This window comes from Platalea leucorodia (assembly GCF_965183815.1).
Source record: "Platalea leucorodia genome assembly, chromosome: Z".
NCBI lineage: Eukaryota > Metazoa > Chordata > Aves > Pelecaniformes > Threskiornithidae > Platalea > Platalea leucorodia.
Window position 1 is genome coordinate 2,044,477 of NC_138858.1, and position 13,180 is coordinate 2,057,656.

General features: G+C 41.2%; 1 protein-coding gene across 1 annotated transcript in view; it reads right to left on the bottom strand.

Annotated features, from left to right (window-relative positions):
* Window positions 1–13,180, bottom strand: part of DCC (DCC netrin 1 receptor) — a gene marked incomplete at both ends in the record, with an annotated part of 597,951 nt that overhangs the window by 78,112 nt on the left and 506,659 nt on the right. The window contains one exon of the mRNA XM_082336600.1: window positions 10,750–10,944. Within this exon, the coding sequence (XP_082192726.1) occupies window positions 10,750–10,944 (195 nt within the window). The remainder of the gene's footprint in view (window positions 1–10,749; window positions 10,945–13,180) is intronic.

The following is a 13,180-nucleotide window of genomic DNA, read 5'->3' on the forward strand; positions in this document are numbered from 1 at the left end:
CATTTACTCCTGTCTGGGTTTGTGAAAACATTACACCTAGTAATCAATAGCACCGGTGTCAGTTCCTAGACCTAGTAACATTAGTTTATTGCCACGAAAAGGTAATCTATCTATAGGACAAATGTCAAATTCAAGTATAAACCCTGCAGACAAGGGTTATCGAATGCTGAGAAATCAGGAGAGAAAAGCACTTCCAACATCGCAGCCAGACGTAGCGTACTTCTTCTGTGACCTAGACCTGAACCGGAGGGTTGTTGGTAGGGCTGTGGTTGCCCAGACTTCCAGGGCTGGGGAACATGCCCAGGAAAATGGAAACCATCCCGTATGCCTTAAGGAGCCCAAAGCACAGTTTACAATAAAGTTTTTAACTAGCAGTGCCACAACAGAGACGCCCAAAGCCGGTGGAGTTCCTGCTGGAGATCCTGCTGTGTGAGACGGCTCAGAGGGAATCGGAGGGGTTTCGCTGCAAATTCAGGAGGAACCTCTTCACGAGGGAGGGTGCCTGGGTCAGACCTTGGAGAAAACATTCTGCATTTAGCAGGCTACTAAATAAATGTGTGCTTTGAGAGCTGCAGTGGCAGGGCTAGCCAGATATCCAGGCATACGACACTGTGCCACATACGATATTAGAGCATCAGCAGTGTCTTGCCTGGGGGTCGGGAAGCCTGGGGTGATTTGGCCTCCTCTGTGCAGAAATTACCATCATCCCAAAAATAAAGGTGCCTTGCCTCTGATTTTAGAAATATCCACCGGGCACCTAATGGCCAGCAGATTAAACCCCGTTAAAAGAAACTATAAGAGATGTATTCCACATCTTGGACAACATACACTTCCCCTGGAGGGGAAAGCTTAGAAGCAGATTTTAGCACAAGCTAGGGAAATGATATCCACATTTAAAAAAAAAAACAAACCCAACTTTTAATCATATTAGCAAATTTAACTATAAATATTCCACTAGAATAGACTACCACGGTGAAATTCTCCAAATGAGTTTCTCCTATGTTGTCAGCTGGTGAAAAACAGTTTTGTTTTATTCCTTCTAGGCACTTCGTACATCAGCAACGGCTGCATTTCAGGGGTGGATGAGGAGATGATTTCTGTGATGTTATTTCATCGAATATATCAGGTAATTTGGAAAGGAGTCACTATCAGAAAGGCTAAAATGGGTAATAAAGAGCTCATGATCGGTTTCAATAAAATAAAAGACCTACCAGTGAATTATCCTTTCTCTAACACAACAGAATTAGCATATATTTACATCTTCTGGTAACCTGAACAATCCATAATAACAGAGAAGAACTTTGTTCAATTAAGCTAAACTTATCAAATGCTGTAAAATTCAAGAATGCATTTTCCAAGATAGCAGAGGATGGGCCTAATATCTTCTTTGTGAACAGAAAGCACAAGATGTAAGTTTTGGAAATCTGGCACGTTTTTTCCATGCCATAAGGTTTCATCCAGTGCTTAAACAAAGCCAGCTAAATAACATGGGGTTTAAGCATCAGAAGTACCAGTATCTCCTGAAAATCAATTCCTTTTGTTTAGGATCCGGAAGAGTAACGTAGATTGCCGATTGAGGCACCAAATCCGAAACTTTTGTCCTGGGAAAATTCCCGAGTGTTAAAGCCCTCTTTAGAAAAAAAAAAAAAAACAACATTTGTTTTGAGACTGAATATAGAGAACAGTGGAAACTTGGCTTCACATCTGCAGTATGTCACAAACTTCTCAAGAAATGATGGACAAGTCACCGTTTTTTGGTGTGTTTTCAGTCCCTATGGTATTAACCTTTTATTTTTCCTATATCCTTTCGTCTTTTGCCTATAAGCTCTTTGAAGTAGAGTCTCACGATATGTTTCTATGTTAACTAGACAATAAAACCCTGATCTCGTCTCGAACCTCTGGGCACTACTGTAGCACAAAGAGTAAAGATATGTTAATACGTAGACGTGCTTAAAATATCTCCTGAAGTTAACTGAAAATTGTCCCTGAGGAGCACAGTTCTGCCCATCTGCTTCACAGAGATGTGAGGGACGAGGGACAGAGGGGGGTCCTACACATCTACATTTCAAACGAATACAACATAACCCGTAATTTTTAATCTAGTCTCACCGTTGAGTCTGTTACAACTGTTGAGGGCATGTCCTAGCTCTTTGGATGATAAACTAGGACTCCAGTCATCTGCCAAAAATGTGGTTAGGTAGCAACACCTGGGGCTTTGCCTTACTCTGCTACATTTTTGTGGTCCTTCAGCAACTGGTCCTCCTTGTCTTCTCACAGGCTGTGTCTTGGCAAGACATCTCTCAGCGAATCATCCCGAGAAGTCAACATAGACCTGCTCTCGAGCCACGGTGCCTTTAGGTGGGCGCACCACGCAACGCAGGGAGGACACGACCCCGCAGTGAACCGGTGAAGGTGGTGGCATCAAAACTGGTTGCTGCAGCTGGGTGACAACGATGTGCCTCGCTCTTCTCGGGGTGTCTGGATATTTATAGGTACTCAGGCTGATTCTGGAAACATTGAACTTCTAAAACACTAGGGAAAGTGTTTAACGGAGCAAAGAGAATTTATAATGAGAATCTGTTCGGTGCTTTTATTTTAATGTAGTTCAGGAGATGAACAGCAAATCCATATTTACAGTTGTTTTTAAGATGTCATCTCATCATATATTATGCCTGCTTGCTGATTTCTCTGGTGAGCTATGCCCTGTGTGCATTATAACAAAGTGTGCAGGGCTTTTTTTTTGAGCAAAGGCTGTAATTTGAGCATGCTTAGAAATAGGTCTTGTCTCCTGCGGAGATGTGAACCTTTACAACTCCCGTGGTGCAGTGCAAGCTCAGTGCACTCCGTGTCGGTAGGGAGGCGAAACAACAAAAAAGTCCCTATGCGTATCACATACATTTGTTATTGATGGTACAAATGCAGCCAAACTCAGGAACAGCGAAGTAGTGTAGCAGAAAATGAAGTGTAAGACATATGGACAAATGAATAAAAAATGAATAGCCGTGACTCGAGATGCTTTCCGACACCAGAGGAAGTGCCATTAACGTACCGGCGGGGTTAACTTGTGCATGGGCAAGGTTCCTTCAGGCACTCGTACACAAAAAATAACAATGGAAGTTGCACCACGAGGAGAGGCTGTGTTTCCCTTTGCAAAAAAAAAAGTCTTTCATCCAAGCAAATGCGCATCTATAAGCCTGGGTCACTTAGCTGTTTTCATCTCCTTGGCATCCGCGACTGAGATATCGGTAAGACTCGAGAAGGCAAAGCGCAGTGTCGTACCCATCCTTTTCCCTGAAAACTAAGCCTTGCAACAAAGCTTCCTTTTTTTTTTTTTTGTTGATGAATGAATATAAAGAAAAAAATATTCTTGGCTATCTGTATTATTTCTATTATAATTTGGGATTAAGCACTATTCTTAGGCATTCTGCTCTTTACCAACAAAGAACAGCGATATTCAGCTCTTCTGTTCCATCTGTTGACAATAGATCCTAAACATTTTGTCAGGGAAGCCTGTTTAGCTATTTTTTTACAGCTGGAGAATTGAGGCGTAGACAAACTAAAATGTCTTACAGAAAGTCAGCCAGGGTGAAGCGTATGAGCGGATTCCTACACGTAGGCACTTGGGCAGGCTAAAAGTCACTTTAACGCGAGGACGCTCTTAAAATCCACGCAATATCTGATTTGGGGGTGTCACGCAAGATCTGTTGGTGATGTAAATAGCGTGTGGATCTCAAACTGAGCCTTTGCTTGTGAGCAATTGCTCCATACTCTGTAAGCAAAGCAAAGTCAGGGAGAAATGAAAGAAAACTGTTGCATGAAATATTTGCAGAAATGGCAGCATTCTTTAAATGACAGTCAGCTTTCAAAGGCAAGAAAGAAAATGAACAGTCCCTGGAGCCTCGAAGTGCCTTTACTTGTTAGTGTTGTGCTTTAATGTGATCTATGAGGGAAATAGCGAGATGAATAAAATGTAACATATTTTTGTTTGATTTTCACTGCTCCATTTTGTATTAAAAATGCAAAGGGAAGAAAACAACCCAAAACTACATTAAAAAGCTTTTTGTTCCCTTTCATGTCTTTGTTATAATCCACAGCTGTCATCGGCAAAGATTAAAGAAAATGAAGAACCTTCTTTCTTTCCCTTCGCAATAAAACAAAATGCTTTTTTGCCTCGTCTATGCATAAGGATCAAATTTCATCTGATCCCCAGTTAAGATGAAGGTGAATTTGATGGAACCCTTTGTATTCCTACTGGTATGTTTGCTAAAATATAAATTCAGATCTAAAAGCTTTATCTTCATGTCCTGTCACTTCTAATTGTCGATACACTTTTTTAAGTTTTATTACTTGAAGAAGGCAGGAATCCGTGAAGTTTAACATTTGCCCCATCCCAAACGCTACTGCATCACCTGAACAGCAGCAACGCTTGCGTCAAGAGGCGCAAAGACAAAACCACCCTGACTGCTGATCTCTCGCCGTGTCGTATAGAGCCCCTTACGCCGGTCCGTATAGACCAGGGGAGACCGTGCAGCCCCCTCCAGCATTATAAAACGACTTACCGGTGTGAGTTGTTAAGACGTCCTTATTATTCATATGGTAGCTCTAATTCTCCAAACTACTAATTAAGCAGAAATTGTTCACGTCCATTAGATTTTCTCTTCAGAGCTTAAAATTTTCAGATGTGTGTAGCTTCAGGCTTTATGGGAGGAGAGGGAGTAACTTTGAAAAGTCTTTGCTAGACTTTGCTGAATATTATGCACTTTGCTTTCATTGCTGGGCCAGGAGGATCAAAGGTTTAAGTTAAAAAGAGACACGAAAATAATATTTAAAGACGTGCACTCCGGCTTCCCAATCAAACTCTTTCAAGAGGGTGCATACGAATTCCTACACACTCGGGGAGATGAATGTAGCTTTTTCTTAGGTCACATAAAGGCAACTGTACTTAAAAACTCTTTCTAAAATTACACTTTGTTCTTCTTTCTCACATACGTAAAGGGGGAGGAAGGGATGTGCTCTGAAGAAGAAAGTCCACATTTCTGTAAGACTCTGGAATTTGGTACAGCTTTCCCATCATATTTGGTTTTTAAATGGTTCGAGTATCTGTAAAAGAGTCATTTTTATACACATTTTCTCATGCAAAGGCTTAGGGCATTTTACAGGTGGAAGTATTATTACGGATGCCAGAGGAATTACCTTTTCTGAGCAGCTTAGAACTGAGTCGCAGGTTTTCACATCTGCATCAGTCCGCTTTCTCTCATCTGGTGCAAGCATCCTGTCATCAGCTGCGGAATTATTCTATGCAAACGCTTCTTGAAAGCATTTTTGCTGTTGGGATGTCACTGACATAGAGCAAAGGCAGAGGGCACAGCGTGCAGCAATGGGAGGCTAATGGCCATCCTCTGTGTCTCCTTACGCCCAGCCTACCACCCTTCTCACGTCAGCCTCCTACCTTTTTCCCTTACTAAGTTATTAAAATATTCTGGACCGACTTATCAAAATATCCCAGCATGACATAATAATGTTGTTAACATATTGGAAGACGCTACGACGAAGTTACCATGTTTCACTTTTCCAATACGTTAATTAAAAATACACCTTTATGATCTACTAAAAGTTTTATGCAAATTATTACAGCTAGTCCAGTGTTTCAGATATTTTGGGGTTTATGTTTGCAGAATGGGTAAATGGAAATCTCCTTGGCATACTTCTTCCCTTTTCTTTTCAACTTTTATTTCGTGAGTAAGCTTTAATACAAAGCTCCATGGAGATGAGCGCAGTCAGTCCATTACTATACTTAACGCCTTCTGAGTTGGATCAGTACAGAAATCGTTACTTCTTATGCATAAAAGATCAGAATTGGCATCTGTGAATTTTCCAATATTGTTAAAACCACCATTAATCAGCCAATAACCTTGCCATTTATAATCACATGCAAAGAATTAAAAAGTATTTAAAAAAAAAAAGACAAGAAAATGAAGTGGCTCACTAGAAGTGGGTCCCCTCGTTAGAATTATTCATGGGAGAGTCAGTCAAGCACCGATTTCGCTGTCACAGAAAAGGTTCAATGGGAGCAGCGGATGCTTGCTCCTGAAATTTATGAGACTGACATCAAATATCTTTCATACACTGCAGAAAGAAAATACAACAAATTCTTCACTGACAAAGCTGAAGTCTCTGGATATTCTTATATACTTCTGCACCTGTGGAGAGTGTCTCCAAGGCAATAGGACCACTCAGTCATGAGAAAATCACTCTATTTAATTCATTCTAGAGTACAAGTGTTACCTCTATATAGTTGTATTCAAGACGATCATCACATGGAATAAAGTTCTCAATCACTATTATGAAAGACTGAGTACTTCATGTTTTTGAAGTGATTTATTCAGTAGCTGAAGTGTACTACTCAGATAAGTGCTGCAACAGCTCGGGTACAGGCTGATACAGGCATTAGAAAAGTTTTGCTTGAAGAAAGTAATCAATTAAGTACCTGAAATGTGATGCAAAGCTGCCATTTGACTTGTGCATATCGGTGCTACGCTTGCATTATCAAGCGGGGAGGAATTAAAAAGCGTGTAGGTCTCCATCCTTCCCCTATGGGTGGCCTACTTAAGGAGATCGTCCACAGCTTCCGAGCCTTGTACTTTCAAGCAGAGTTTTAGAAGTATTTAGGATTACGAAGGTGCAGTGAAGCGTCTAGTAGGATTTCCGAAGAGACTTTGATATCTGACTCCCATCCAAAACCAGTAAGTACTACCCAGAAACCATTTTTAGTTGCTCATTAGCAGCAGACCGAAGGTGTAAAGATGTTTGGAATTTTATAATTAGCTCTCGAACGGTGAATCCTGCTGCATAACAAAGCCCACCATGGCTAAGTTACCCTTATGGACATCCACCATGCTCAACAGGGAGAAAAAAATCAGATGGTGGAGTTCCTGAATGGGCTGAACTATCCTTGCTGTTGTCTTTTGCTCCACGATGGCCTAGCGAAGGTGCACAGGCTGATAGGGCTCAAGCTCAGGTGACTCAGTTAAACATCTCAAGTTGGGTAAAATAAACAGTCTAGAACGTAGGTCAGAGAGTTTATCGTTAGTTCTGCCCTATCACAAAGGTTTCACTAGCGAACGCTGACATACTATGACCATAAGTAAAGCTACCTGGCTGCAGAGAAAATAAGCTGTCCGGAGCTCAATGCATGGGCTACATTTTGTTTCTGACTCTGCCTCAACTTCACTTTGTGATACTAGGAAGTCATTTCGGATTAGATTTTAGAATTATAGACTTTGGCATAAAAACACAAATTGCAACAAATTACTGTATTTCCAGACATGTACAACAGTCGTACCCAACCATCTGCATTGGTAGGGTGTGCGTGTAGGTGGCCAACAACGACCCGCGGCTGCACAAGCGAGTTAGGGAAGGAGGAACAAAACCCACACAAGTATCACCACGAGGAACTGCAGCCTCACATATCCAACAAGCCGGAATCGCTACAGCAACCCCATCGCACATCTATGGCAGGAACCCCCAGACAAAGGGGGATCACAAAGGCAGGAATTTCCAGGGCAACCGTATCGCCGATGCTGGGAAGGGAATAAAGCCAGTGGGACAGCCCGGAGGCTCTTAGCCTCCGCTTTCAACACCCGTGTGCATCCCTCTTCTCAATCGCTCAACTGTAAGGTCTTTGGAAAGATGTCCAGGAGGTGCTTTTGTGCAGGTCTGAGCACAGAGAGAGGAAAATTGTGCCCAGGAAAAAGATCAGTCATGCACGGATGCTCACGTGTGTGGTGTCAGGGCGTTTCGCATCTGGTATGGCACTAGTTTTAACAGAGGAGTTCTTCACTGTCATTTCTCTCCAGACTGCAGCACGAGCTTATAGCAGCAAAATAATGCCTGACGTGGACCTGGATTATTGGGTTTGGGCATCTGTGTGCAAAACCGGTGCCTGTAAATGAGAGTCAGGCAGGATTTCTGAAAGGCAGCTGATGTCAAACAAATCTGATTGCTCTTTAATGAAAGTACCTACAGCGCTCGAATCTAAACGATACATCGGTTTGCAGGGCGCTTCAAAACAGCATACAAAGGAAAAATAAAAAGAAGCACGGCAGCGAACCTCGGGAAGCTGCACAAACTCAGTTTTTCAGCTACGCACATCACAGGCTGGATTGGGGCGCAGCGGGGTGACCTCTCCGGAGTCTCTGTCTAACGAGACAAAGGAGAGCTGGGGAGCCGAGAGGAAGCAGTCGCTGCAAGCCACGAGGATCAAAAGGGCTGAGGTCTTCGGAGGGGAGAGAAAACTCACCGAAGTTCATCATTTATTTAGGTATCAGACTTCATTGTCGCTTTCACGTATTACATTGAAGAGGATGTATACCCCTCGTGCAGAGGTTTCATAGGAGATTTTCCAACAGGTGGGATGAGTCCACATAACATCTAGGAGATATTTTTTTCCCCTCGTTCCTGCCAGCAGCGCATTTTGATTCATAACCTTATTGAAAACAGTATTTTTATTAGGAAAAGAACTCTGTCTCATCATTTTGTGTAATTATCTTGTAATGGTTTCTAATAAAGTGGGTGAATAATGAAGGAAGTGTTGGCAACTGTTCTAATTTTTTAAAAGCTTTCTCTGGGCCCTCGGTCACATCCCTCTGGGGTTCATTTTCTGTGGATATTTAAATGATGGAATTTAATTACTGCAATTATTCATGGAAATTGATTTTCAAAGTTGTACATGGGAATGTTCAGAGAAGTTGAATTTAAAATGTGCACGTCAGGATTTGCGACCAAAGTGCTTGTATCCTTATCCAGTTAGGGACCAGATGCATGCGACTTATCCGGACGCTGACAATTAAGTTACACTGCTCACATTTTGAATATTTGCAGTCAAACCAAAAAATGTACAATGAAAAGATACTTCCCATTTGAATAATTAATAAGTTCCATGAAACCTCAGTCTGTTGGAGGATGTTCAGCAAAAAAAACCAACCCTGATTTCAGCGACCGAATTATTTATAACTAAATATTTGAGAATAACTAAAACTTTGAGAACAGTTTCTTGACATTTTCTAGATGTCCAAGTGTTACTTCTGTAGTTATAGTATATCAGTGAAACATCCTCCCTGACTCGCTGGACTTTCGATGTTCTTCTGCCTGTCGGCACAGCCCAGAGTAGAGGCGAACCCTTTTAATCCACAGAAACAGTTCTAATAGCTGAAGTACAACGTCAGCTTTCCACAAATACCAGGTGTAGTTACCCTATCAGAAGGCTTTTGTATCTGCAAGTTGTTCCTAGCATACCTTCCACCTGATGGCAGTGGCCATCGGAGGTTCTATGAGCAAACGTATTCACTGGTTGTTTAATACACGAAGGAAGACAAACACTACAACTTCACAAACCCCAAGATGTTTCTCCGGTTGTTAATCAAGACCCTTTTACTGAGAGCTGACCATTTGGAACTCTATAAAATTGAGCCGTGTAGGCATCTCCTCGTCAGCTTTTGCCAAAGCCAAAGCACATTGGCTTCGATAGCTCTGTCCATACGATTTTCTTTTCTAGTACTTCGGAGTCAATAGTGGTGAAAGACTCAACTGAAAACTCATTAAAGATATGAAACAACTTAAAATAGGCTTGGGAGAATTTAAATCCCTTTTGGACTTAAAAAAAATACTTTGCATTTAATCCTGACCATTAGTTATTACACACACACACATTCATTAGTAATAGCTTTTATCTTTATATTCCACAACATTTCTTCCATGGTCCAGTCAGGTGTCTCTCCATTTTGCATAATAACTTCACACTTGCACGAGACATCATCAAATCTGCCTTTTTCTGTAGAACCCACAGAATATTTGGGAGCGTTTACGCGTGGCTCTTTGCAAGCACCTCCATCATGAAGCATACATCTGGACATAGAGAAACTGTTTGATGAAGTAACAGTAAAAACAGTTTATGCTGCTCTCCAGGTTTCCCCAAGGAAACAGCAAAAAGGTTGGACGATGCAGTTTCATGGTGCTATAAAATACCAACTCCAAAGAAAAGTGTCCCCAGATATCAGAGCGTTTCAGTCCTACAGAATTGAGATAACTAGTCTAGCTGTGCACCCCCAATGCACCAGGTTAATGAATCTTCCTGTAATATCTGATCGTTCCCAGGTTACCGAGCAGAAAACTTACCATTTTTAGCTGGAATAAAAGTGCTAAAGAAGAAACGACAAGGAAACCATTAAACTTTTTGACTTCCTTTAAACTTTGTACTGTTTTCCCGGTGCTAGGAGAACGGTCCGTCGCCACTGGAAGGATCCCGGTCCCTGCGTACCATGCTCAGAATTTAGATGAACTGTCAGAGAGGCTGTGCCATGAATAATGAATAACCACCTCTCTCCTGGCACCATTTTGACAGACACAAAATCGGAGTTTTGTGATTGCCATTAAATTCAAACATGGGGGGCCAGCCCGGGGAATAACATCTTTAGGTCCAGCTCTCTGCACAAGCAGGAGTCAGTATTAGGAGCACACAACTTAATAATACCTACTGAACAAAATAAGCATTTGATCAAAGAAATTTGACATGTTGGAGAGTATCCAGAGTTTTGCAGGTAAGACCAAATGTAAAATGGAATGCAGAAACAGCCTAAGGAAGCAACATAAAAAGAAAGCACCAGCGACAGCCTGAAAATAAACCTACGAAAATAGCGTAATCTCAGAGGAACCTCTTTTCATGAAATGAAATGAATGAAAACCGTTACTTACCCAAATTTTCAATGGAATAATAACGCTGCTTACTGTCCACCCGCACAGTCTCAGCATACGGACTGCCGACGCCGTAGCCGATGATGTACCCGCGGACGACAATGTTCGGGTTCAGCGGCGGAGTCCAGCTCATGACGATACTTGTCGTCAAGGGCCTGACATGAAGAGAGCTTGGCTGGTCAGGAACCTGAGATTCTGGGATTAAAAAAAAAAAAAAAAGTATCAATTAATACTCTATTCATTCAATTTTACTATTCGTAAGGTTTGAGTTGAGATTAAAACATTTGCACGAAAAAAACAACCAGGTGCCCCAGAGCTACATGCAGAGCTCACATGCAATTTCATTTCTGAGCTATGTCCTCCCCGTCCAAGAGCACCGATACGCCTCAACCTGTTTTAAACAGAGTATCTCCTAGAGCTTTCCACCTTCAGCATAAGGCTACAAGAGAGATTTAAAATAATGCAGGAAAATGAAAGATGACCTGCAAGAGAATTTCCAGTAGGACAACTTTTCTCTTCCCTGGTCTATTTGCAAGTTCGGCAGGATATTGTATGAGTTGTCTTTGTGCTCACAGATTATTTGACAAAAAGGTTTACTTTGTTAGCAATATACTAGTATATTCTGGCAATAATCTGTCTCTTCCCCACGAAAACAAGAAGCGAATTTTAACTCTTGGACATGCATGTCTTGCTTTGAAGCTGCTTTAAATAATACACCAACATTTCACAAATGAAATAACGGAATAAGGTATTTTATTTACAGGTATCCCCAGGTAAAATTCATGAAGTAGTAATCAATCACTTGAAGTCTATCTGCCTTCTATAAGCCTAATTTTACTGTAAAGGTTAGATGAGTAGATGCCTTTTGTTTGAGTTTACCCGATAACTACCATATCACAAGTCTCTTCAGAGGAGCCGCACAGTAGCTTGTCTTTTTGAGAGCAGAAAGAGACAAGTTACTATTTTTCCCCAATAAAAAGGCTTGCAATATAATAGATGAAAGCTTATACGGACGGCAACACGGACAGGGTAGAAAGAAACAGTAACGATATAAAATGATGTAAACTCCAACAAAAGACCCTTCACAGTTGTGAAGCATTCCCACTGTAAACCTTGGAAAAGGTAATAAAAAGAAGAATTAACCCTTTTCAAGAACCGGAGCCGTACATGCGTCCTTGGCATTTTACGTGCTTTCAGATGAATTCTTAGGAAGACATTAGCGTACTCTGAAAACTTGTTGCACCTTCGGGGAAGTCTGATCAGTACATTACCCGTCTGAAACACCCAGCAACTTTAGAAGTCCTTTGCATTCAACTCCTTAAAATTGCAAAGCGTGGGTCTTGTTTAAAGGTTGAAGAAAATTCACTGCAAAGTAGCTACTCACACAAAGAAGAAACAGATTGCACCAGCAGTGCCACTGCAAGTCAGGTTAAGTTGCCATTTACCCCCACTCCACTCCCAAACTTTGTTTTAATGCAGAAGCAAAAGTTACTTGAGCAGCTATTCCTGAACAGTGCTGTTTGCAAAACAAATGACAGAAGCATTTCTTACAAGCCCCAAAGATAAAATAACAATTTGATGCCTTGAAATGAGAAGTTGGATAACGTAGCAATACTGCAATTCCTCAAACTTCCTAAAAGTAGCAATTCTCAGGCAGCAAAAGGAGATCAGAGCATTCAAAGAACCGATTGCCTTCAAATGATAATTTTTACATCTGACACAACACAGGGATTTCAATTGCAGTACAGATACCTCTAGGCAGCCGTTTAGGTTAAGACTACTTTACTCAAACATTTCTTATTCTTTATTTCAAACAATTCAAAGATACAATTCACGCGTTCCAGAGCAAAATCATGACTTCTTGTTTCAGAAAGCAAAAGGCAGCTTAACTTCTTGCACCCTTCTTGTGAATCAAGTCTCTAAAATGAAGCTGGGGTGAACAACATTTTTTAATTACTTTGCAAATATTAAAGTTTCATAAACACAGCTATCTTTTGAAGATGCACTGGTTTTGCTTCAGCTTTCTGTATAAAGCAATTTTTATTACATTCTTATTAGCTTTACTTTCTAACGTTTTCTGGAAAAAACATTTTTTTCTTATTCTGAAACGGCATTTCAGAATTTGCGTCATGTATTTCACAACCCAAAGTACAAAGTTAAAAGTGAATCAACTATTTTTTTGCCCTCAGACAAAATATTTTTTGGTTCTCTTTACAGCGAAGCACGCTTTCCACTTCTGCCAAAGATAACATATAGGCCAACATCTAAACCCATCAGTTCTTCAGGAAACTGCACCATCCAGCCTTTGCACGGCTCTGCTGATTTTCAGTGTCCCAGCACTCAGATATCCAGGAGTAAAACTCTCATTGACATCCGTATCTCATATCCCTGCTTTCTTCGTCAGGCTATTTCCTTGCAGTTCTACGTTTAC